The sequence below is a fragment of the Salmo salar genome, chromosome ssa13 (genome assembly GCF_905237065.1).
Source record: "Salmo salar chromosome ssa13, Ssal_v3.1, whole genome shotgun sequence".
Lineage (NCBI taxonomy): Eukaryota > Metazoa > Chordata > Actinopteri > Salmoniformes > Salmonidae > Salmo > Salmo salar.
The window spans coordinates 70,230,528-70,257,532 of NC_059454.1; the positions used below are offsets into that span (position 1 = coordinate 70,230,528).

Consider the following 27,005-nt stretch of genomic DNA (forward strand, 5'->3'; position numbering starts at 1 on the left):
AGTTAACACACTTGAATAATGCAACACGGCATGTAGAAAGGTTGAAACTGTTAATTACTGTTCACAAAACAATGTCCACACAGGCTAGAACACTTTACAGTGTAAGACGATACCGATAGCTTCCAGCTTTGTACGCTAACTTTCCTTGCTAACTAACAGCTGAACGTCAATTCACAAAATTGTCACCACTTAATTCTTGCCCTCGAACTGACAGCGTATGCATGTGCCTCGTTAATTACATCATTACTGGGTCTTAACAGCGCACACTTCTATTAAGTAAGAGATTGCTACTTCTATGCAAATGTTGTTGATCAGTACAATAAAATAAGTTCCAAATGGAAGGGAAAGAGATTTTTTGTAACCTGTAGCCCCATGAAATGAGCCTAAACAACCTCAACTCAATGGATGCACACACTCCTATTCAATATGTATTCACCTGTATTGTGAATAGGCCAAGGCTACATATTGATTAACCCAGTTTATCAATAGAGATTTACCATTCAAATAAATTATCATTATGTTGTTCGTTGTTATATTCGTAAAACAAAGTGTTATTGATTGTATGATTGTATAATTGATTTATTAATTCATGGCTGATGATATTGAACTCAAAAGATGCCCAACGATTGAACAGAGCAGTAGCTTAGTTTATCTGTCTGAATCAAGTGCCATTCTGTGACTTTAGCTAATACTTTTTTTTTTTTTGCTGTTGGCTTGCTTTGGTATCGAGTATCGTGATGGTATCGTGTATCGTGATGGTATCGTGTATCATGATACTAAACCTGGTATCGGTATTGAAGTCGAAATTCTGCTATCTTGACAACACTAGCTAGCATGTCACCTTATTTCTGCTTAATAAGAAATTGGCTATTATGTTAATTAGAAAACTTGTGAAATTTGTTTAATTTGAAAGTGAATTTACCTACCAATCAGGTGAGGTTTTCATACAAGCCTGCTTTGGGTTTTCCACCTCACACTTTTGCATGTACTTCCAATGTAGTCTACTTATATTCTGTCAATTCTTTTCTCATATCTTCTCCTATTAAATTCAAGTCAATGTGTTTTGAGTACATGCAAATAAAGTGAATGTAACTAATTGCCATTGTTTTTTGCTTTCTGTTCTCCCAGGGCCACCGTTCATTGTGTCCCCTCCCCAGAACCTGACGGTGAACATATCCCAAGACGCCAAGCTGGACTGCCTAGCTGAGGCCTACCCCGGCAACCTCACATACACCTGGTTCTGGGAGGATGACAACGTCTTCTTCAAGAAGTAAAGTTATGATCGGGTTCATTACTGTTCCATCCCCCATCCCCCCTACACACTGTACAACCGCTGGCCACATTGAATAGGCTCCCGGGCAGCATTTGGCTTGCGTGCCTGTAGTTTGAGACCCCTGCTATACATGGTCGGAGTTTTATGATGCATTGTTGCTATGAAATGTGTTATCATCATATATACTGTACCATCCCACCACTTTCATCATTGTTTGTAATGTGGACTATTTTGGGGCATTTTGTCTAATGTAGAATATATTGAGGAGATTATGTCAGGGATATAATGTGTGTGCCGGTGTGCATGTGCGCATCCATGCATGCATTTAGCGTGCGTGCGTGATCCTCAGGCCACAGGGTCTTGAACAAGAGCCTGTAATCTGATTGGGCCCATCACTGTCTGACCATATTCAAGGGATGTGTGTGTTTTAAATGTGTATTTTTTTTTAACCTTTATTTAACCAGGAAGGGCTCATTGATATTTGAAATCTCTTTTTCAAGAGCGTCCTGGCCAAGATAGGCAGTACCAAGTCATTACACAATTACAGACAGACAACATGAAAAACTACAGGTAATCTAGTAAAAAACCACAGAATTCACAAGAGTATAACAAAATCATAAAACAGCAAATTGAAAACATTGACATGTCAGGGAATCGGCCTCAAAATCCTTCATCAATGATTTAAAAACATCAATCGGGACAAGTTCTTCCAGTGTGTGTGTGTGTGTGTGTGTGTGTGTGTTCCACTAAAAAGGTCTTTCAGGATAGGCACATCTCCCGCTACAGGCCATGACATCTTCATTGTCTATCACAAAGTGCTTCAGACAAAGAAAATGTAGTTGACAGTTTATTTTAAGCATGTTCCATAGCTAGCACAACAAGGAACAGCAGCAACCATTAATGGACTGTGTTCAAAACTCTATAAGGATATGTCAAAATGTGTTGTTGTCATGTCAATGTGGACATCCTCTAATACAGTAGCTTACATTTATGGGTCCATGTATACATTACAGTGTGTTTGGTCATCATTGTCCTCCTTGTGCAGGCACGCAGTAACATTTGAGAGACATTGAAGTACTCTGAAATAAAATCCTGCCCTAACTCACATACACAATAAATATGGAATGCGCAACGCATTCAAGTTCTCTCATTTTAGACCCATACACAGAGAAGGTGTTACGAGTTCTTGTGTTACCCGCGTTATTGTGCTTTTCTTCCTCTTCACCTGAAGTGATGATGCAGTGGCATAACACCAGCAGTGCCTGAAATAGTGTCTAACAGAAAAGCTTAAATGCAAGGGAAGCTTGCCATCAATACTTAATAATGCTGTTTCCCCTACATGCCCCTTGCTCAATGTATCTTCTCTCTAGGACAGAAGGATAGAAGTAGTAGTCTTCAATAGCGCATACACTGGAACACTTTCATTCAGTTTCTTCAGATCCACCATGCTTAGGGGATGGGCCCAGACGCTTAGCAAAAATATATCCACAGGGAAAAGCGCGCACAGAATATAAAAGGTATATGCTTCGAATTTTCATTTATTTAGAGCCAGCACATAAACACCCAATGTTTCGACTAGGTCATTTGTTTTGCCCCACATCAGAGATCAATTCCTGGGTGGGTTGTCCCCTTACAGCCTTAGCTCTGGTACCCCCTGATCTAGTAGGAAGGGAATAAGGATGGGGGGTGTTAGGGAGAAGAGAGGTATTGAAAAATATTGAAAGGGAGGAAGGTAAAGAGGTGCATGCACAGTGTAGCTTATGTAAGCAAAGTAGGGAATGAGGGGAGAAAGTCAGAGGGAAACGAGTTAGACTGAAGTGGAGGGAGGTCGGGAAGGAGTAGAGATGGGACGAAAATTACTGACACTAGCATTCCCTTCCTCTTACCAAAGCATTTTGCTTACTTCTGTAATTTTCAGTGATTTTGCTATACAAAGTTCCTGTAGATTGTTCTAAAACCATTATTTGGTTAATAGTAATAGCCTATGCATTATGTTGATTCCTGCTATGAAAGTATCTGCCTGTCCCTGTTTCGCTGTGGGCTGCTGACCCTCACTCTCTCTTCCAAATGTTCACGTGGAGGAGGGCTGCTGTGGGCTGTTGACACTCACTCTCTCTTCCAAATGTGCACGTGGAGGAGGGAAAGATGCATTCTGAGAAGCACAAGCACATGACCGTTGCTCAAAATGCTATTGCGGGAAAAATACATTTTTTAAAAGCAACTACTGTTGTTTTAGTTACAGAGAGGAGAGTCAAAGCTTTCTGTGAGTATGTCGTGTATTTCTCATGTTCAATACACCACTTTACAACCGGAGGAGGCTGTGTTTAGTATGGTTTTGAGCTGAGCGGAGCGCGCCATTTGCAGTGAATAGGCCTACGGTATATCAAGTAGCCTAGGCCAAGCGCTGGGAAGTTTTTGTAGGACATTAAACTACATTTACTGATAGCCATGTAGGCAAATTGATGAATCTATCTAACAACACTATCATATTTAGAGTTAACAATATAGCTTAGTGTTTTGAGTTCTCACTTCCTCAGGTGGTGAATAATATAACCTATAGGCCATTATGCACAAAGATGTGGGCAGATTCTCGGAAGAGCCAAAAAGAAATGTGATCATTCTGCATCCTATTTTGACAGGTTGCATACCAAAATATCAATCAAGCATTTCCTGGATATGTTTGATGAAATGGCTTACTTTTTGAATCGTAGGCTACCATCTCAGTTGTTTTACTTGACACTGGAAAAAGATTGTCTAGAGCCCTGCCGAAAATGTAAAGTAACCTTCAGCTCTAGCACCTCACGAAAAAAAGTATTTAATGTAATTTAGCGCTTATTTATCGTTATCGCAGAAGAATGGGTAAATTTATCGCAAAATTGATTTTTGTCTATCTCGCCCAGCTCTAGGAAGGAGGTAGAGCGACACGAGAGAAGGAAAATAGAGAAAATAAGAGAGTCATTCAGGGAAGGTGGAAGAGGATTGGATGGCGTCACCATAATGTAGACAGAAACACAGTGAGCAGATAAAGATAGAGATAGAAAAAAGTAGAACAACACACTGGCTCTACGTACTCACACACATACACACACACACGCACACACACACGCATACACACACACACACACACACACACACACACACACACGCATACACACACACACGCACAGTGCCTTCAGAAGGTATTCACACCCCTTGACTTTTTCTACATTTTAGAGTTTGTCACTGGCTTACACACAATACCCCATAATATTGTTTTTAGACATTTTTACAAATTAATAAAAAGCTGAAATGTATTGACTCAATAAAGATTCAAACCCTTTGTTATTGCAAGCCTAAATAAGTTCAGGAATAAACATTTGCTTAACATGTCCCATAATAAGTAGCATGCAATAATAGTGTTTAACACGATTTTTCAATGAGTACCTCATCTCTGGACCCCACAAATATAATTATCTGTAAGGTCCCTCAGTCGAGCAGTGAATTTCAAACACAGGTTCAACCACAAAGTCCAGAGAGGTTTTCCAATGCCTCGTAAAGAAGAGCACCTATTGGTAGATGGGTAAAAAAAAAGAAGCAGACACTAAATATCCCTTTGACCATAGTGAAGTTATTAATTACACTTTGGATGGTGTATCAATACACCCAGTCACTACAAAGATACAGGCACCCTTCCTAACTCAGTTGCCGGAAAGGAAGGAAACCGCTCAGCGATTTCACCATGAGACCAATGGTGAATTTAAAAAAGTTACAGAGTTCAATGCCTGTGATAGGAGAAAACAGAGGATGGATCAACAACATTGTAGTTACTCCACAATACTAACCTAAATGACAGAATGAAAAGAAGGAAGCCTGTACAGAATAACAAATATTCCAAAACATGAATCCTGTTTGCAACAAGGCACTAAAGAAATACTGCAAAAAAATGTGGCAAAGCAATTAACTTTATGTCCTAAATACAAAGTGTTATGTTTGGGGCAAATTCAATACAACACATTACTGGGTGCCACTATCCATATTTTCAAGCATAATGGTGGCTGTATCATGTTATGGGTATGCTTGTAGTCGTCAAGGATTTGTTTTATACATAATGGCGCCAAGCACAGGCAAAGTCCTAGAGAAAAACCTGGTTGTCTGCTTTCCATCAGACACTAGGAATGATGAATTCACCTTTCAGCAGGACAATAACATAAAACACAAATATACACTGGAGTTGCTTACCAAGACGATATTGAATGTTCTTGAGTGGCCTAGTTCCAGTATTGAAATAAAATAGGCTTGAAAATCAATGGCAAGATTTGAAAAGGGCTGTCTAGCAACTTTTAACAACCATCTTGACAGAGCTTGAAAATGTTTTAAAAAATCCAGGTGTGCAAAGCTCTTAGACTTACCCAGAACAACTCACAGCTGTAATCGCTGCCAACAGTGTACATGTATTGAATCGGGTGTGATTTGCAAAAGTGTCTGAAAACATATTCTCACTTTCATTATGGGATATTGTGTGTAGAAAAGTGAGATTTCTTTTTAATCCATTTTGAGTTCAGGCTGTAACACAACAAAATGTGGAATAAGTCAATTGTTATGAATACTTTCTGAAGGAACTGTACATTTATGCTACACACGCATCACAACTGCTGCTACCAGACTCTTATTTACTATTGCTAATACTGCACAATTGAAACACTTGCCAAACCCCCAATCCCACCTTCCCTGATACATGTGTAAATATTGGAATATAAATTGTGCCTTCCTGTATTATACTGATGCTAAAATGTTTATTCAATTCTACTGAGCTATTTACTTTATGTTCGTATTCTTATCTTTTATTATTTGTTATTGTTGTTGCATTGTCCAGAAGGAACCTGCAAGTAAGCATTTAGTTGGACAGTGTGTATCCATGTGTATCCTCCAGTACATATGATACGGCTATTGAAACTTGAAACTTGATAGAAGACCCCCCTCACCACCACCACCTCTTGTCCCTAGAGACAGGAATATCTAGTGACACAGTGCTTGTGTCATTCCACGCTCCACTAGCTGTGATTATGGGCCACCCACTGAGCCCCCAGTCATCCCACATCCACTCATGCGTGGCCTGTACACTCTATAGAACAAAATAGGATCTTATGGGCTTTTTCAACCCTCACGCTCCCAGAGAAGGAACTTCCTAAGTGGAAGGGAGATGAGGAGAGACAATGGAAGAGCCCTCATTTGGCTATAAGGAGACGGTTTCTCTGTTATTGTAGCACAGGGAAACCAGGAATTATAGGTAAAATGTCCTTATTTCGACAAAACAAAATACGCAAGGGTGGATAATTATTTTGTCTTTGAAATTGATTATGCGACAATTTTGGTGGAAACGCCTTTATGTGCAAATATTGATATAATTACCATCATATTGAAGTAAACGTGGAGTAGCACGGTGACACGTTGTAGGACTACCATCATGACTTGGAAAAGCATTGAGTTTATGGATAGATGAAATAAGTCAAATGGTGGTTAAGTGCACGATGATCATTGAAATTTCCTGAATGCTGGTGACATGATGATTGGAGCTTTGCTGCCAATTATCAGGTAAAATGATCTTGCTCTTATTCATATCTCATCATATAACCTACCCTGTCCACTTTATCAGCAAACTCTTGTCTAGAGAGAAACCGTTTTTATGACAAAACCATCGGTAGAGTTGAAAATGCAATACAAACACATTGAACTTCTGTTTTTTGTATTCAGTACATGGGAATTAAAGCGCAAAAGTGTTGTTTATGTGCACCAGTCATCACCTTTTTATCCGTAACAAGTCAGTTTGATGGAAACACACCTCTGGTAGGAAAATGTGCATATTGTTTTTATGCATATTTTAGAATAGTCAGGTTAAATCTGTCGCCAATTGGATGGAAACCTAGCTATTTGGGCATATCTTAACTTCCACTTAAATGGAATTTTCACCTAATCTCCCATTGCCGTTAATGCATGATAAAGTGAAAACTGCACTTGTGGAAGTGGTTATAGGCTCTGTATTGATGCTCTTCCCTCCCTCCTCTGCAGTGGCCTGAGGGACAGAGTCAGTATTCTGGTGGACGGCTCGCTCATCATCGGCGGCGTGAAGCCTGAAGATGCTGGGAGATTCACCTGCAGCCCCAGCAACAGCCTGGGCCAGCCCCCGTCCGCCTGGGCCCAGCTCACAGTGCAATGTGAGTGTCTGGCCCTATCCTCTACAGTCAACCCCTACCCCCTACCCCTTATGTACTTGTGTTCATTAGAACACACAGAGCTACTGGGTGTACACTACAGCAAGATCCAGCCTAACGAACATGCCTAATTCTGCTCATCAGCCATACAAAGGCTGATCCTAGATCTGTACCTATAAGAGCAACTTGAACCCGCAGCTGTGCTGTAGAGCGGTCCCACTGCAACTGAGTACACTCAGTCCTTCTGATGCTGTTCTCTACTTAATGAGTGTTATACTTTACCTAACCACCCCAATGAGCCGCAATGAGAGCTTGGGACTATAAAATTCTATCTGCATTTTTGTCCAAATGTTGTTATTGACATAGCCTTGTTTTGTTCAATGTTCTCTACCTATATAGTAGTCTAAATACCCCAGTTCATGTTGTTCTGTGCAAAAGAATACAATAAAAATAATTGCTGACATTTTGGTTTTAGAAGTGGGGGGGGCATAAACTGCCGGGGGTCTTGTTGGGCATCTAAAGCTCATTTCCTGCATTTTTACACAATCCAATATGCCGTCTCGAATTTAGAACAAAAAGTAAGCAAAAATGCCCAAAGTCATCAAGCTAGGTAAGAGATCATTATTAAATATGTTTAAGTGATTCATAAGACTGAACTAGATCAAAGGTAATTCAATAATAAATATTGTGTTGTACCTTTAACCAATACCCCAACAAAATAAGAACTCTTGAAAAAATACAAAGACTTTTGATTGTTTATTAAGACATCCTCTATATCAAATTTCAGTCAGACCGACCAGCCAGCTCGAGCCTTCCCTGTAGCTCAGTTGGTAGAGCATGGTGTTTGCAACGCATGGTGTTTGCAACGCCAGGGTTGTGGGTTCGATTCCCTCGGGGGGCCAGTACGAAGAGAAAAAAAAAAATGTATGAAATATATGCATTCACTACTGTAAGTCGCTCTGGATAAGAGCGTCTGCTAAATGACTAAAATGTAAATGTAAATGAGCCGCCTGCATGACCGACCCCCACCAGTTTAATCAATAATAACTCAAAACAAAAACAGCAAATCCTCCTTATAATTAATATCATAGGACTAATAGTACTGTAGAGCACTTTTTACTTGCACACAATAAAGCTGGGTTGCCCCGTCATGTCCTTAGTGGTCGACTACCCTGCAGCGCCCTGTTAGGTTCTTATTTTTCAGAGTAAATAATTCATGGACACTAGAGAAGCTTAACCAAGTTTAATTCTTCCCAAAGGGTCATTACAGCTGTAATTCAGACAAAAAATTATAATTTGCACAAGCACTGATATTTAACCCTTTCTCCTAGGCTGAGTCTCCTCCTCCTCCACAGCTGAACATCCAATACATCTCTGTTGCTAGACAGAACCTTAGTGATATCTGTTCTTCCTCACTTCATCTAACTTGACCTCTACCCCAAAGTGCTCACTCCTCCCCAACTCAAGGCTGTCATGGTTATTGATACAAGACTGTCTCCTCTCCTCCCAGAGTATCCCTGATGGCTAACAATAACATGTCCTGACAATGTAAATGTTATACATTACCTAGTCTCTCTCAGTGACATTGTTAGTTTCCAAGATCTCCACCCAACACATTCCAAAGCCATCTCTTTCCACAGAAAACCATTAACTTCTGACATAAAACCCAGTCTCTTTCACTCCTTATGCTTCTGATCTATCATGTATTTAATATCTCAATGTTTAAAGTGTAGCCCGAATCCAACAGTCCCTCCTCTTGAACAATAGCGTCCTAATGTTCAATTTATTTAAACTTGGAAATTACTTCTAGATGGACAAACAATGATAATAAAACATGAATTTAAAAAACGAACAAAGGATTATAAATGAACAAACAATGATAACAAACATTCACAGTGAGGTTTACAAACTCAGAGACTTATGGCCTCAGTACTATGATCACATCATACACACTTTTATTTCCATCTCTCATCACACAACAAAATGCCATTCCAGCTGAATCTGCTGTCTTGTTCCATGTCAGATGGAACACTTTTTGGTTCTCCACTTTCTCCTTCTGGTTGCTAAACGAGTGATAGCATAAGACTTGGACAGCAACAAAAAACATAACGGTATTAACAATGTGATAAGCTATGCATAATTATATATGCATGACAACCCAAAGTTTGAAAACGTGACAATTCCCACTCTCTCTTAGCCTGACTATGTCTTCAGGATACTTTTCTGCTGAGGTTGGAAAAAATGAATGCTTTAAAAAAGCTTCCTCATGCTTTCACCCAGTCTTCCCCGTCAGACTACAGGATCCAAGAGGTGTTCCCAAGCTATGTCATTCTCACTTTGCTCCCCATCATCTTTCTCCATAGCCACCCGGAAGTTTACATACACCTTAGCCAAATACTTTTAAACACAGTTTTTCACAATTCCTGACATTTAATCCTAGTAAAAAGTCCCTGTCTTAGATCAGTTATGATCACCACTTTATTTTAAGAATGTGTAATGTCAGAATAATAGTAGAGAGAATGATTGATTTATTTCAGCTTTTATTTCTTTCATCACATTCCCAGTGGGTCAGAAGTTTACATACACTCAATTAGTATTTGGTAGCATTGCCTTTAAATTGTTTAACTTGGGTCAAATGTTTCGGGTAGCCTTCCACAAGCTTCCCACAATAAGTTGGGTGCATTTTGGCCCATTCTTCCTGACAGAGCTGGTGTAACTGAGTCAGGTTTGTAGGCCTCCTTGCTCGCACACACTTTTTCAGTTCTGCCCACAGATTTTCTATAGGATTGAGGTCAGGGCTTTGTGATGGCCACTCCAACACCTTGACTTTGTTGTCCTTAGGCCATTTTGCCACAGCTTTGGAAGTATGCTTGTGGTCATTGTCCATTTGGAAGACCCATTTGTGAACAAGCTTTAACTTCCTGACTGATGTCTTGAGATGTTGCTTCAATATATCCACATCATTTTCCTTTTCATGATGCCATCTATTTTGTGAAGTGCACCAGTCCCTCCTGCAGTAAAGCACCCCCACAACATGATGCTGCCACCCCCGTGCTTCACGGTTGGGATGGTGTACTTCGGCTTGCAAGCCTCCCCCTTTTTCCACCAAACATAACAACGTCATTATGGCCAAACAGTTCTATTTTTGTTTCATCAGACCAGAGGACATTTCTCCAAAAAGTATGATCTTTGTCCCCATGTGCAGTTGCAAACCATAGTCTGGCTTTTTTATGGCGGTTTTGGAGCAGTGACTTCTTCCTTGCTGAGCGGCCTTTCAGGTTATGTCGATATAGGACTCGTTTTACTGTGGATATAGATACTTTTGTACCTGTTTCCTCCAGCATCTTCACAAGGTCCTTTACTGTTGTTCTGTTATTGATTTGCACTTTTCGCACCAAAGTACGTTCATCTCTAGAAGAGAGAGCGCGTCTCCCTCCTGAGAGGTATGACGGCTGCATGGTCCCATGGTGTTTATACTTGCATACTATTGTTTGTACAGATGAACGTGGTACCTTCAGGCGTTGCTCCCAAGAATGAACCAGACTTGTGGAGGTCTAAAATGTCTTTTGATTTTCCCATGAAGTCAAGCAAAGAGGCACTGAGTTTGAAGGTAGGCCTTGAAATACATCCACAACTACATCTCCAATTGACTCAAATGATGTCAATTAGCCTATCAGAAGCTTCTAAAGCCATGACATAATTTTATGGAACTTTCCAAGCTGTTTAAAGGCAGTCAACTTAGTGTATGTAAACTTCTGACCCACTGGAATTGTGATACAGTGAATTATACGTGAAATAATCTGTCTGTAAACAATTGTTGGGAAAATGACTTGTGCCATGCACAAAGTAGATGTCCTTACCGACTTGCCAAAACTATAGTTTGTTAACAAGAAATTGGTGGAGTGGTTGAAGTACGAGTTTTAATGACTCCAACCTAAGTGTATATAAACTTCCGACTGCAACTGTACATCAGCAATGTTCTGCTCTGCTTGCTTTTACAAAGAGCTCAACTCATACACACTGAAGTAATGCACAACCCCTCCCCCCCTTATCCCCAGTTTAAGTTATGCCACTGGCTAACACCATTCAAACCAGTAACGGTTTGGAACTTTAAGTCCAATTATCTCAGAATCATCTTTTGCAGATATAACCTTATAGTCAGTCCCAAGCTCTCAACAAGCCAAAGACAATTTTCCATCTTACTGTATGTACATTTCATGTAAGCTAAAGCATTTTCAATCTGAATACAGGAAATATGGCACTATATCTGGCCATGGTATAGAGTAGGTTAGATAGAAACCCTCTCTCTCTATCCACTGCACTGTGTAATTGATTGGAGGTTACATTGGACTCCAAGCCAATCCCAGACCACCCAAGCTCGGCCAAGCGGTCATATTAGCCCCAACCCTGATCCCACTACACACATTCTGTGTCTCTTAACCCCAACACACGCACACCAATGCCGGGAGCCGTGCGGGTTAGAATTGAAACGGTGACCTTGAAGTCACTCTTCTTCCAGGTCACTCGAGTCACTTTCACATTCAGCAATATTCTCCTAGCATGATACGCTCTATTTAGTTTTCGGTCACACTGGCATTGATTAATCGATATTATTCGCAGCCCGCCTTTCATTTATGAGTCGTGACTTTCAAGTATGCCAGCCTAGTCGTTCCCCTGAGGTGAATCAGCTATATTGTATTCCAAATGAATGGAGGCAAGGATGAGCGTTGAGCACCAGTAATATCCATCCACCGGCGAGAAATGTGGCCCCGCGTCTGCGGGTAGTGATGACTCGTTTGGGTAGCCAAGGCAACAGACATTTTGCATTCCCCCACTCTCCTCCTCTACGGCTCCAAATTGGATATTTATTTTCTCATGCGCCTGAGGAAGGGCAGGAGGGGCAGGCAGCACCAGTCAGGAGGGAGGGTAGCGAGCATTACATCATCGCTTGCAGAGACCAGACACTTTTTTGACACAGGCTGCAGAGAGAGAAGGGGCTTTTTTTCTCTCAAGTAGCGACCAATTTCCCAAAGCAAGTCACTGCCTGAGCCAGAATGCAGAGAGGGAGAGACATTTCTAGCTAGCCAATGCTGTTCTATTTTTAGAATTTAAATGATATTCTTGTTTTCTGCCTGTCACTGAGGTCTTTGACAGCTAACGGACTGCTGAGTGATTGTTGACAATTAGGGCTGCGTAGTAGGTGTATAGTGTGATTATAGTAGGTGTATAGTGTGATTATAGTAGGTGTATAGTGTGATTATAGTAGGTGTATAGTGTGATTATAGTAGGTGTATAGTGTGACTCTGGTTTCTGGGGGCGTGGTGATGTACAGCCGCTAGTGAAAGTCTATACACCCCTTTCACAGGTTTCTCGTTTTGCTGCCTTAAAATTACATCTAAAAAGGGATTAAACCATTTTTAAAAACAACGATGTCTAGATTGCATATGTATTCACACCCCAGAGTACATTTTTGGTGGAAGCACCTTTGACAGCCATTACAGCTGTGAATAATTTTTAACAAGATTATACCAACTTTGCACAACTCTTAGGGCTACAAATATACATTGTTTTTGTCAAAATTCCTCAAGCTCAATAAACTTGGTTGAGAATCATTGATAGACAGTAATATTCATACCTTGTTTCTGATTTTCAAGCATATTTAATTCAGGACCGAGACTGGACCATTCAGGAACACTTAACACCTCTTGGAAAGCCATTCTGGTGTGTCTTTGGCATTGAAATTTATGTTATTGTCCTGCAGAAAAGAAAACTCTATCCCAGGGTTAGGTTTTCAGAAGACTGAAGGCTTTCATAATCATTTTTATCCTAACAAACTCCCCATTCCCTGCCGATGACAAGCATACCCATAACATAATGCTGCGACCACAATACTTGAAAATACAAAGGGATCAACAACATTGCATGCACTTCACATTACTGGCCTTCATGACAAAATTAAAAGAAGGAAGTCTGTGTTAAAAAAATCCACTCCAAATCAACCATTCTGTTTGCAGCAAGGCCTTTAAGTAATCCTGCAAGACAACACGTCAAAGACATTAAGATACAGTGCATTCAGAAAGTATTTAGACCCCTCAACTTTTTTTAGACCCCTCAACATTTCAGCTTTACTCTAAAATGTATTAAATAATTTTTTTCCTCATCAATCTACACACAATACCCCATAATGACAAAGCGAAAACAGGTTTTTATACATTTTTGCAAATGTATTACAAATAAAAATCAGATAGTATTCTCAGACCCTTTGCTATGAGACTCGAATTTGAGCTCAGGTGCATCCTGTTTCCATTGGCCATCCTTGAGATGTTTCTACAACTTGATTGGAGTCCACCTGTGGTAAGTTCAATTGATTGGACATGATTTGGAAAGGCACACACCTGTTTATATAAGGTCCCACAGTTGACAGTGCATGTCAGAGCAAAAACCAATCCATGAGGTCGAAGGAATTGTCTGTAGAGCTCCGAGAAAAGATTGTGTCGAGGCACAGATCTGGGGAAGGGTCCCAAAAAAGTTTCCCAAAAGGAAACCTGGCAACATCCATACGGTGAAGCATGGTTGTGGGAGAATCATGCTGTGAGGTGTTTTTACGCAGCAGGGAGACTAGTCAGGATCGAGGGAAAGATGAACGGAGCAACGTGCACAGAGATCCTTGATGAAAACCTGTTCCAGAGCGCTCAGGACCTCAGACTGGGGTGAAGGTTCACCTTCCAACAGGACAACGACCCTAAGCACAAAGCCAAGACAACACAGGAGTGGCTTCGGGATAAGTCTCTGAATGTCCTTGAGTGGCCCAGCCAGAGCCCGGACTTGAACCCGATCGAACATCTCTGAAGAGACCTGCAAATAGCTGAGCAGCGATGCTCCCCATTGAACCTGAGAGAGCTTGAGAGGATCTGCAGAGAAGAATGGGAAAACTCCCCAAATACAGGTGTGCCAAGCTTGTAACGTCATACCCATGAAGACTCGAGGTTGTAGTCAATGCCAAAGTTGCTTCAGCAAAGCACTGAGTAAAGGGTCTGAATGCATATGTAAATGTGATATTTCCATTTTTTATTTTTAATACATTTTCTGAAACCTGTTTTTCCTTTGTCATTATGGGGTATTGTGTGTAGATTGATGAGGGGGAAAAACGATTTAATCAATTTTAGAATAAGGCTGTAACCTAACAAAATGTGGAAAAAGTCAAGGTGTCTGAATACTTTCCGAATGCACTGTATACTGCATAGGCACTGCATTGTCTGAGGTACCCGGACACTCTTTCACTCTCTGTCTCTTCCTCCTCTCTCTTCATATTTATTTCTGTCTATTCCTATCATCTCATCATCTTATGCCTTTCTGAAGCCAAATTGTTAACTCCATCTCTTTCTCTCTCTCCTTCCATTGCTCCTGTTCTCACTCTTCCCCCTCCCTCTTCCTTTCTCTTCTTCCGCCTCTCTCAGGTGTATCCCCCATCTCTGTGCCTTCTCTGGGTTGGTTGGGCTGGGTTGGTTGGGCTACAGGCTGCCGTGCTTCCATACCTGCCCCAGGAGAGCAGCCACACACACACTCAAACCCTTATGTCACCACACGCACTCACACTCAAACACACACAAAATTAGATTGGCGCGACCGTGACTGGTTGTTCCGGTACTGTGTGCGTGTGTGACAGGTGCTGCAAAAGTGAGGGAAAGGGAGAGCAAAAGAGGGAGGAGGGGGAGAGGTGACATCATTCTCTGTGGAAACCCTTTCCTCTGCAGTGACGTCAGCTACAGACGGTCGGCGGCCTAGGCAGCGTGGGCGATAGCGGCCCCACTAGTCTACTGATTGCAGTGCAGCACTACGCCAAGATATCAGGCTGTGTGTGTGTGTGTGTGTGTGTGTGTGTGTGTGTGTGTGTGTGTGTGTGTGTGTGTGTGTGTGTGTGTGTGTGTGTGTGTGTGTGTGTGTGTGTGTGTGTGTGTGTGAGAAAGAGAGCGAGAGAGAGCAAACACCTCTGCCCAAGCCAGTACAACTGTTCCTATTTCAATTTCAGTCTTCTTCCCTTTCACTGGTGAGTTACGCATAATAATCAGCTTTGGTACATGTGGTAAAGCGAGACCAGACATGAAAATAAAGACGTGTGGATATGTGCATGTTAGAGAAAGTGTGTATGCGAGCTATAGCGAGACTGGCATTACCCCACCTCCTCTCTCCCCTTCTATAAATAGACTGTGGCACTTCGCCAAAGATTAAGATGTTGAGAGGGATTTTTTTCCAAACCGCTTCTTTCCAAGCAGCACCGGCCGTCTCTTGCAGCCATTTTCACCTGTCTCTGACTAGATAACAAAGTCTGAATCTGTCCTTTATTATTCACATCAGACCTGACACACTGAGACCTGTCTGGTTAAAAGGTTAGACAACACAGAGGAAATGAATGGGGAGTGCAGACAAGTTTGTTGGTTTGTGCCATTGTGGTGTAATGTAAGGTCTAGTGGCAAATCTGTCATCTCTACCACATAGTGACACTAAACAAGATACCATGGACACTCTCACAGAATACACTACTGAGCCAAATCAAGTTGGACTGAGCTGACCGGCTTACACATCCACCAATTTGTGAAAATATGTGTAAAAAAATATGCAAGCCAGCACCGTTTTCTTCGGGTTGGCAAGACATCGCACAAACATCTCTTTGAAACAACCTACTTTGACCTTACTTCGCTAAGCAGCCCTACTATTCTCCTGCTTCCGAGCTTGTTCAAAGTTATAGGCTAGGGCATTGACTTTAGTGCCAACACCTCTTTCCTCTCTTCTATCCGTGCTGCCAGATAAAGTTATATCAGCCGTGACTCCACTCAGCCATGGAAGCCTCTGTCTGAATACTGAAGAGGTCATCCTGCTCTGTACTAATTTTAATCCACACAATACCATTCTATATATTTGGCTAGGATTCTCCTTCCTTGGAAAATTAATTGACATACTCAAAACGTATTTCTCCGTTTACTAGTCAGTGTTTACCCATCCACTCCAAACACACACACAACCTCCACAGCTACTGCTCTCAGACCAGCTGCTACCGAAGCACAGTTTATCATGTAACGACACCCCGTGCTCATAAAACCTGTTATTTCCCCTGCCTCCTGCTGCAGTACTGGTCCCATAATCACTACCAATGTTACTCCACCATAAAGATAATGTTTTAATATATTTATCTCGTGGCCTGGGCGATCTAGCTAGCGGTTAGTGCCGCTGTCTACACCTTGTACAAAACTCTTTCCATAATAGACCAGATGAATCCAGGTGAAAGCTATGATCCCTTATTGATGTCACCTGTTAAATCCACTTCAATCAGTGTAGATGAAGGGGAGGAGACAGGTTAAAGAAGGATTTTTAAGCCTAGAGACAATTGAGACATGGATTGTGTGTGGCATACAGAGGGTGAATGGGCAAGACAAAAGATTTAAGTGTCTTTGAACAGGGTATGGTAGTAGGTGCCAGGTGCACCGGTTTGTGTCAAGAACTGCAATGCTGCTGGGTTTTCCACACTCAACAGTTTCCTGTGTAACAAGAATGGTCCACCACCCAAAGGACATCCAGCCAACTTGACAAAACTGTGGGAAGCATTGGAGTCAACATGGGCCAGCATCCCTGGGGAACGCTTTGGACACCTTGTAGAGTCCATGCCCTGACGAATTGAAGCTGTTCTGAGGGCAAAAGCGGGTGCAGCTCAATATTAGGAAGGTTTTCCTAATGTGTTGTACACTCAGTGTATATTTGCCCATGTTGGTTTGGGTTCGAATCTAGCCCACTGTCTTTGTGGCAAACTCTCTACTTTTCCCACCATCTCTCCTTTGTCCAATAAATACAGAAATAAATACAATACAAATTACCTGTATTTCTCTCTCTCGCCCCAGACCCTGCCCGTGTCAAAGACATGCCACCTGCCATCTACGTGGCCATTGGCCTGCCAGGCTTCATCCGTTGCCCTGTAGACGCCAACCCGCCTGTCATGCTGGTCAAGTGGACAAAAGATGGCAACCCCCTCCGGATAGAGAAGGTGAATCAAGGGTCATATTCATTAGAACACACTGTAGCAAAAAGTTTTGCAATGGAAAACGAAAATGTGCATTTTGTTATTGGACACGCTCAGGAAGCCCCTCCTGGTTTAAGTCCCTTTTCTTATGCCTAATGAATATGACCCATAACATTCAGAGATAAATGCATTGTGTAAAACCAATATGATTGTCTGTTAGGTAGGAATAGGGAATGGTATCAGCTCTCTTTGTTCTATTTCTATTGGCATTGTTCAGAACGTTTCACATCACTGAAACCTGTTTGACATCACTGAATCCAAAATCTCTCATGGACAGAAGCACGTAACATAAGATGGTATCGTAGCGTCTGTCAACAGATTGTGGGATGCGACGTGTAACGAGGAACTTTGTTCTGCGCTCAGATTTTTCGTCAATGATCATTTGGACAATTCACGATTTCGCATCTTTTGAATTTCGGAAGAGGAGGGGACATTTAGCCCATAGACTTGCCCGAAACTTCCATTTAGGGGGGTGGAGACTTTACTAGTCTTTAGTATATTTTCTTATACTTATATCTTCCCCCAGAACTGAATTCTTAGTGGAGTAGGGTGAAGTTGCCCCGTCTAGACATTGATCTAAAGTCAGTTTTGTGTTTTTCCCCCCTAATGGTTAAGTTTAGGGCTAAGGGGTAGGCTGATCGTAGATCTGTGCCTAGAAGGGCAACTTCTACCTGAGTTTGGATGACAGACTGTGAAATCTCCTCAGGCTTGGAACTGCGACAAAGGTGATGAACTAAGCTCTTCACATGTGCATTAAAGAGGACGTCCTAGTGGCTAAGTTTCCTAGTTTAAGGCTTCTAGGGGTGGATCAATTGTTGTGTATATCCCAGACAAAATTTAGCTGTTCTTTCTGTTTCCTTCCCCTACTTTTTGCCCTTGCTTTCAGTCCCTTTTGATTCAGAACTTTTAACTACTGAGAACAATTGGGGACTGATCGCACCTCTCACTTCCTTGAAGCCACAGTCTCATCAGCTCTATGCAGGATGACGGGATAGTGCTGTGCCACTGGTGAGCCCAGCCATACAAACATTGCGATGTCATAGCGTTAGCTCCTCTTTGTTCCCACAGTACCCTGGTTGGAGCCAAATGGAGGACGGGAGCATCCACGTGGCCGAGGTGACGGAGGACTCTCTGGGCACCTACACCTGCATGCCTTACAATGCCCTGGGCTCCGAGGGATGGTCCGCTCCCACTCCTCTGGTGCTAAAGGTACGCAGGCTGATACTAACAGTAATTAGCGTAGCGTGCTAGTTAGTATATCAATCAATATGCATTTTACATGGAAAGACTATCATGCTTCGAGTTAGCCTAAAGGCTACACCCATCTCGGTCTCTGTTACTCTAATCGCACCCCCGTTGGGGAACACTCTCTCTGGGCAGGATCCCCCTAAGTTCTCAATTGTTCCCGGAGGGGAATACAGGCAGGAGGCTGGGAGAGAGCTGGTCATCCCCTGTGCAGCCGAGAGAGAATTTCCCTATCCCAATATCACATGGCGGAAGGTAAGTGAAGCGAACCTCCCACCATCCAAAGGACTCATGCTGTGGCCTGGTCTACCAGTCTTTACTTTATAATCGGACAGAACTACAGCTCCTCTTCTCCATCCTTTCACTCTAAAGGGAAACGTTGCTGTACACTCACACAGTCTATTTGACAAAGCTACTCGCTGCTAGTAAATCCCCAAATGATGTAATGTTAAGTGATAACGGGTGGTTATTACTACCATGACATTTCTAAACCAGACACCGCCAAATGTGGTTCGATGGTGATGTTTATATTGGAGTCATCTTTTCCATCTTTTCCACAAGGAATGAGATGAGGTTGCAATCAAACTGGCTCCTAGAAATCACAATGTTTTAATTGCATTTTAATGGTGGCGTTATCAGTTGGAACAATCAAGGGAAACGCATTAGCGTTAGCCTTCAATTGTCTCTTGATTATGGAGCTTCTTAATCTCTCCCAATGAAAACAATGTGATTTGCGGTTGTTTGTCTCCCTTTACCGTCGCCGTGATGCCGATGCCGAAATGTTTTGTTATATGAGTAGCTGAGGAAGGATAGTCTCTTCCAACAGCCACAGTTTTAGTCTTTAGTGCTAGTCTTTCTGTTTTTCCTGTCTGTCCGTCTACTAATCTACCTGTCTGTGTGTGTCTCTGTCTGCCTTCGTTTTTGTCTATCTTCCTTGTTGTCTACCTGTCTCTGTCTGTCTGCCTTCTATTTGTCTACCAGTTTGTCTATCTGTCCTGTTCTCGGTCTCTGTCTGTCTCTGTCTATCTACTAATCTACTGTCTGTCTGGAGGCTATGTGGGTGGGTGATAATTACCTTCCTTGCCAGAACCAATACAGTATTTGCTGTTCTGTGAGATGTGACTCCTCTCTCTTTCCCTCTGTCTTTTTAAGGTAGGGAAGCCCAGTAAAAGCAAGCACAACGTCCTTCCCACCGGCAGCTTACAGTTCAAGTCCCTGGGCAAGGAAGACCACGGGGAGTGGGAGTGTGTCGCCACCAACGTTGCCACGAGCATCACTGCCAGCACACACCTCCAAGTTTTTGGTACAAGCCACTCCGCCGTACACATGCACAGGAAGAGGCATAAACACTCATGCACAGACACATCAAACACACACAGGAACAGGTACATACACACACACACGCAAAGGAACACGTAATCAAATACAAGTAATAGGAAGCTGAGTAGTACTGGGTTGTATTCATTATGCGACAAACGGAGGAAAACAGACTGAAAGAGACAGGGACAACCTGGTCTTGTCCAATCAGAAATGGGAATTTTCATGATCTGTTGCAAAATGTTTTAAAATGGTTTCCGTTGCATGCCTTAATGAATAGGACCCTTGTGTGATCTAAGGATAGTGAAGAGAGGCAGGGCTGTGCAGAGCAGCGTCAACAGCTGACAGTTTGCCAAAGCTCGACGCGTCAGCCAAAGCACCTGGGGGACATGTGCAATGAGCATTTTGCAAGGTCAATGAAGTCGCGCCAGCATTCGCAAATCACAGATGAGCGAACTGGGCTGGGCTCGCAGCATTGGGGAGGTAGACACAGAGACTGTTTCCACTGCTGAAAGCTCTACAGTCGTGGCCAAAATTTGAGAATGATACAAATATTAATTTCCACAAAGTTTGCTGCTTCAGTGTCTTTAGATATTTTTGTCAGATGTTACTATGGAATACTGAAGTATAATTACAAGCATTTCATAAGTGTCAAAGGCTTTTATTGACAATGGGATTAAGGTCTGGGGAGTTTCCTGGCCATGGACCCAAAATATCAATGTTTTGTTCCCCGAGCCACTTAGTTATCACTTTTGCCTTATGGCAAGGTGCTCCATCATGCTGGAAAAGGCATTGTTCGTCACCAAACTGTTCCAGGATGGTTGGGAGAAGTTGCTCTCGGAGGATGTGTTGGTACCATTCTTTATTCATGGCTGTGTTCTTAGGCAAAATTGTGAGTGAGCCCACTCCCTTGGCTGAGAAGCAACCCCACACATGAATGGTCTCAGGATGCTTTACTGTTGGCATGACACAGGACTGATGGTAGTGCTCACCTTGTCTTCTCCGGACAAGCTTTTTTCCGAATGCCCCAAACAATCGGAAAGGGGATTCATCAGAGAAAATGACTTTACCCCAGTCCTCAGCAGTCCAATCCCTGTACCTTTTGCAGAATATCAGTCTGTCCCTGATGTTTTTCCTCGAGAGAAGTGGCTTCTTTGCTGCCCTTCTTGACACCAGGCCATCCTCCAAAAGTCTTCGCCTCACTGTGCGTGCAGATGTACTCACACCTGCCTGCTGCCATACCTGAGCAAGCTCTGTACTGGTGGTGCCCCGATCCCACAGCTGAATCAACTTTAGGAGATGGTCCTGGCGCTTGCTGGACTTTCTTGGGCGCCCTGAAGCCTTCTTCACAACAATTGAACCGCTCTCCTTGAAGTTCTTGATGATCCGATAAATGGTTGATTTAGGTGCAATCTTACTGGCAGCAATATCCTTGCCTGTGAAGCCCTTTTTGTGTAAAGCAATGATGCCAGCACGTGTTTCCTTGCAGGTAACCATGGTTGACATAGGAAGAACAATGATTCCAAGCACCACCCTCCTTTTGAAGCTTCCAGTCTGTTATTCAAACTCAATAAGCATGACAGAGTGATCTCCATCCTTGTCCTCGTCAACACTCACACCTGTGTTAATGAGAGAATCATTGACATGATGTCAGCTAGTCCTTTTGTGGCAGGGCTGAAATGCAGTGGAAATGTTTTTGGGGGATTCAGTTCATTTGCATGGCAAAGAGGGACTTTGCAATTAATTGAAATTCATCTGATCGCTCTTCATAACATTCTGGAGTATATGCAAATTGCCATCATACAAACTGAGGCAGCAGACTTTGTGAAAATTAATATTTGTGTTATTCTCAAAACTTTTGGCCACGACTGTCTAGTTTGTTTGATAAATAAGGACAACCGATAGATAAACTGGCTTGTTGTGTATAGGCCGTCCAGTTCCGATTATGCTTTTTTGGAGTAGTGTTAGTGTCCATAGCTACAGCTGGCTATGGAAAAAGACCACTTAGTCTTCAGTTAGCTGTCTGCTATTATTGCTTGTATGGAGGTCTTTGTGCGTGGGGGCAAGATTCACAGACGGGGGTATTCGGGACACTGTTAAGCTGTGTCTTCTGTCTGGCATTTAACAATTTGCAGGCGTTTCATTTGCCAATGAATTTCTCTCTCACATCCAATTGGATGATTGTGTTAATGTATACTGAACAAAAATATAAATGCAACATGCAATAATTTCAATGGTTTTACTGAGTTACAGTTCATATAAGGAAATCAGTCAATTGAAATTAATTCATTAAGGCCCTAATCTATGGATTTCACATGACTGGGCAGGGACGCAGCCACCCACTGAGGAGCCAGGTCCAGCCAATCAGAATAAGTTTTTCCCCACAAAGGGCCTTTATTACAGACAGAAATACTCCTCAGTTTCATCAGCTATCCGGGTGGCTGGTCTCAGACGATCCCGCAGGTGAAGAAGCCGGATGTGGAGGTCCTGGGCTGGCGTGGTTACACATGGTCTGCGGTTGTGAGGCCAGTTGGACATACTACCAAATTCTCTAAAATGATGTTGGAGGTGGCTTATGGTAGAGAATTAAACATTAAATTATCTGGCAACAGCTCTGGTGGACATTCCTGCAGTCAGCATGCCAATTGCACGCTCCCTCAAAGCTTGAGACATCTGTGGTATTGTGTTGAGACAAAACTGCACATTTTAGAGTGGCCTTTTATTGTCCCCAGCACAAGGTGCACCTGTGTAATTTTTACATTTTAATTTAAAATTTGTAGCGTTATTTTACCAGGTAAGTTGACTGAGAACACATTCTCATTTACAGCAACGACCTGGGGAATAGTTTCAGGGGAGAGGAGGGGGATGAATGAGCCAATTGTAAGCTGGGGATGATTAGGTGGCCGTGATGGTATGAGGGCCAGATTGGGAATTTAGCCAGGACACCGGGGTTAACACCCCTACTCTTACGATAAGTGTAATGGGATCTTTAATGATCTCAGAGAGTCAGGACACCCGTTTAACGTCCCATCCGAAAGACGGCACCCTACACAGGGCAGTGTAGGGTAATGAGCATGCTGTTTAATCAGCTTCTTGATACCGCATACCGCTAGCGGGACACCTGTCGACAACATCCAGTGAAATTGGAGGGCACGCAATTCAAATAAATAATCATAATATTAAACATACAAGTTTCTTATATTGTTTAAAAGCTTACATTCTTGTTAATCTAACTGCATTGTCCGATTTACAATAGGCTTTACAGCGAAAGCATACCATGCGATTGTTTGAGGACGGCGCCCCATATCAACATATTTTTCAACCAGTACAGGCTTCATAAAATCACAAATAGCGATTAAATAAATCACTTACTTTTGAAAATCTTTCTCTGTTTGCAATCCCAAGGGTCCCAGCTACAACATGAATGGTCGTTTTGTTAGATAAAATCCTTCTTTATATCCCAAAAGTCTGTTTAGTTGGCGCCATCGATATCAGTAATCCACTCGTTCAACATGCAGACAAAGGAGTCCAAAAAGCTACCACTAAACTTTGTTCAAACAAGTCAAACTACATTTCTATTAAATCCTCAGGTATCCTAAAATGTAAATAAACTATCATATTTAATACGGAAAGAAGTATGTTCAATAGAAAAGTAAAATTAACAGATGCGCCTTTGTCGCGCGCCGACAGACTGATTTTCCACTGGGACTCTTTGTACCATAACTCCAACTTATTACTAGTTTTGGAAGAAACAAGCCTGAAACCTTAAACAAAGATTGTTGACACCTAGTGGAATCCATAGAAATTGCAATCTGGGAGCTTGAATTGCATAGGACCCATAGCTTTCCATTATAAGAGCCTGGGACCTCCAAAAGATAATTTAGGTTGGTTTTTCTTTGGATTTTGTCCTACCATATCAATTGTGTTATAGTCTCATACATCATTTTAACACTTCTACAAACTTCAAAGTGTTTTCTATCCAATGCTGCCAATTATATGTATGCTACAGTATAATCTCTATCAGAGAAAGGTTCTCACACAGAGTCACCTATATGGAGTTGTAAAGAAGTTGGACACACTCACACACACACAGACAGTGCGGCTCTGATCAGGTCTAGTCCAGCTGGCTCAGAGGCCTAAGCTTGTTCTTTAGACACCATGCCAAGAGTTGCTATGACCCATAATCTCAATGCACATAGATACACAGATTGAAGACCACTCTAATGAAACTCAGGCCTACCACCTTAGCATAGTCCTAACACAACCACACAAAGCCTACACATATGAGCAAGAGCTGACTTCCTTCAAGGCCAACGTGTGTGTGTGTGTGTGTGTGTGTGTGTGTGTGTGTGTGTGTGTGTCTGTGTCTGTGTCTGTGTGTGTGTGTGTGTGTGTGATTTAAGTACATGTGTGGTTTATGCTTCATGCTTTACTCTCTCTTTCATTCTCACTATCCCCATTCCCCACATGACTCCCCCTCCCCAGGCACAAGCCCCCACGCCCCAGCCAACGTCCACGCAGCGGTCTCCACCACCTGGGTCAACATGTCGTGGGAGGCAGGCTACGACGGTGGCTTCGAGCAGACATTCTCAGTCTGGTATGGCCATGTGTGAGTCATCCCAGCATGCTTTGCTTCCTGCTTCTTCCTTCTTCAAGCGTTTTTCCCTCTGAGGCTACGTCCCAATTCTTCAGCATTCTCCCTCCAGTCAATTCTTCCACACCAATCCAGTGTTTTCAAATAAGTGATAAGGAGGAGTGTACACGTGCGTACTTCTTGAATAGGGTGGAGAATGGGGATGCAGCCCGAATGTTTTTTTGGAAACCTTAGCCCCTCTCTGCCCCCTTCTGTGCTTTTATTCCTAGGGGAGGCTGCTGCACTTTTGCTGGGGAGGAGGGTGCTTGGATGGGGTAGTGGAGTAGAAGTTGCCACTTGACACTGGTCTGAGTTCAGTCTCAAGTTTTAAGGTTAGGTTTTGGGGAAGGGTGGGCTGTTCCTCAATTCAAACCAAAGTTTATTGGTCACGTTCACAGATTTGCAGATGTTGTCGCAAGTGCTGCGAAATGCTTATGTTTCTAGCTCCAACAATGCAGCAATATCTAGCAATACAATAACAATACACACATAATCCAGAAGTAAAAAAAATAACAAGAAATGAAGACATTTCAGAACGAGCAATGTCAAAGTCTGGAATATAAAAATATATGTATATACAGTCAAAGTCGGAAGTTTAACATACACTTAGGTTGGAGTCATTAAAACTCGTTTTTCATCCAGTCCACAAATGTCTTGTTAACAAACTATAGTTGTGGCAAGTCGGTTAGGACATCTACTTTGTGCATGACGCAAGTCATTTTTCCAACAATTGTTTACAGACAGATTATTTCACTTCTAATTCACACTATCACAATTCCAGTGGGTCAGAAGTTTACATACACTAAGTTGACTGTGCCTTTAAACAGATTGGAAAATTCCAGAAAATTATGTCATGGCTTTAGAAGCTTCTGATAGTCTAATTGACATAATTTGAGTCAATTGGAGGTGTACCTGTGGATGTATTTCAAGGCCTACCTTCAAACTCAGTGCCTCTTTGCTTGACATCATGGGAAAATCAAAAGAAATCAGCCAAGACCTCAGAAGAAAATTGTAGACCTCTTCAAGTCTGGTTCATCCTTGGGAGCAATTTCCAAACGCCTGAAGGTACCACGTTCATCTGTACAAACAATAGTACACAAGTATAAACACCATGGGACCACGCAGCCGTCATACCGCTCAGGAAGGTGACGCATTCTGTCTCCTAGAGATGAACGTACTTTGGTGCGAAAAGTGCAAATCAATCCCAGAACAACAGCAAAGGACCTTGTGAAGTTGCTGGAGGAAACAGGTACAAAAGTATCTATATCCACAGTAAAACGAGTCCTATATCGACATAACCTGAAAGGCCGCTCAGCAAAGAAGAAGCCACTGCTCCAAAACCGCCATAAAATAGTCAGACTACGGTTTGCAACTGCACATGGGGACAATGATCGTACTTTTTGGAGAAATATCCTCTGGCCTGATGAAACAAAAATAGAACTGTTTGGCCATAATGACCATCGTTATGTTTGGAGGAAAAAGGTGGGAGGCTTGCAAGCCAAAGAACACCATCCCAACCGTGAAGCATGGGGATAGCAGTATCATGTTGTGGGGGTGCTTTACTGCAGGAGGGACTGGTGCACTTCACAAAATAGATGGCATCATGAGAGGGGAAAATTATGTGGATATATTGACGCAACATCTCAAGACATCAGTCAGGAAGTTAAAGCTTGGTCACAAATTGGTCTTCCAAATGGACAATGACCCCAAGCATACTTCAAAAGTTGTGGCAAAATGTCTTAAGGACAACAAAGTCAAGGTGTTGGAGTGGCCATCACAAAGCCCTGACCTCAATCTCATAGCAAATTTGTGGGCAGAACTGAAAAAGCATGTGCGAGCAAAGAGGCCTACAAACCTGACTCAGTTACACCAGCTCTGTCAGGTGGAATGGGCCAAAATTCACCCAACTTATTGTGGGAAGCTTGTGGAAGGCTACCCAAAACATTTGACCCAAGTTAAACATTTTAAAGGCAATGCTACCAAATACTAATTGAGTGTATGTAAAGTTCTGACCCACTGGGAATGTGATGAAAGAAATAAAAGCTGAAATAAATCATTCTCTCATCTATTATTCTGACATTTCACATTCTTAAAATAAAGTGGTGATCCTAACTGACCTAAGACAGGGACCTTTTACTAGGATTAAATGTCAGGAATTGTGAAAAACTGAGTTTAAATGTATTTGGCTAAGGTGTATGTAAACTTCCGACTTCAACTGTATATGGTGAATAGACAGTGTGGAAAGTAAATGAATCGAAAAGGTGTGTACAGCAGTAGTTA

General features: G+C 42.3%; 1 protein-coding gene across 2 annotated transcripts in view; it reads left to right on the forward strand.

The window, feature by feature from the left end:
* Positions 1 to 27,005, forward strand: part of igsf9bb (immunoglobulin superfamily, member 9Bb) — a 176,464-nt gene that overhangs the window by 112,454 nt on the left and 37,005 nt on the right. Inside the window, exons 6-12 of one of the 2 annotated variants that reach the window (XM_014137396.2) lie at positions 1,129 to 1,270; positions 7,319 to 7,464; positions 17,352 to 17,494; positions 18,599 to 18,739; positions 18,911 to 19,030; positions 19,928 to 20,078; positions 24,578 to 24,701. In XM_014137396.2, the coding sequence (XP_013992871.1) occupies positions 1,129 to 1,270; positions 7,319 to 7,464; positions 17,352 to 17,494; positions 18,599 to 18,739; positions 18,911 to 19,030; positions 19,928 to 20,078; positions 24,578 to 24,701 (967 nt within the window). The remainder of the gene's footprint in view (positions 1 to 1,128; positions 1,271 to 7,318; positions 7,465 to 17,351; positions 17,495 to 18,598; positions 18,740 to 18,910; positions 19,031 to 19,927; positions 20,079 to 24,577; positions 24,702 to 27,005) is intronic. The other variant, XM_014137397.2, reaches the window with a different exon arrangement.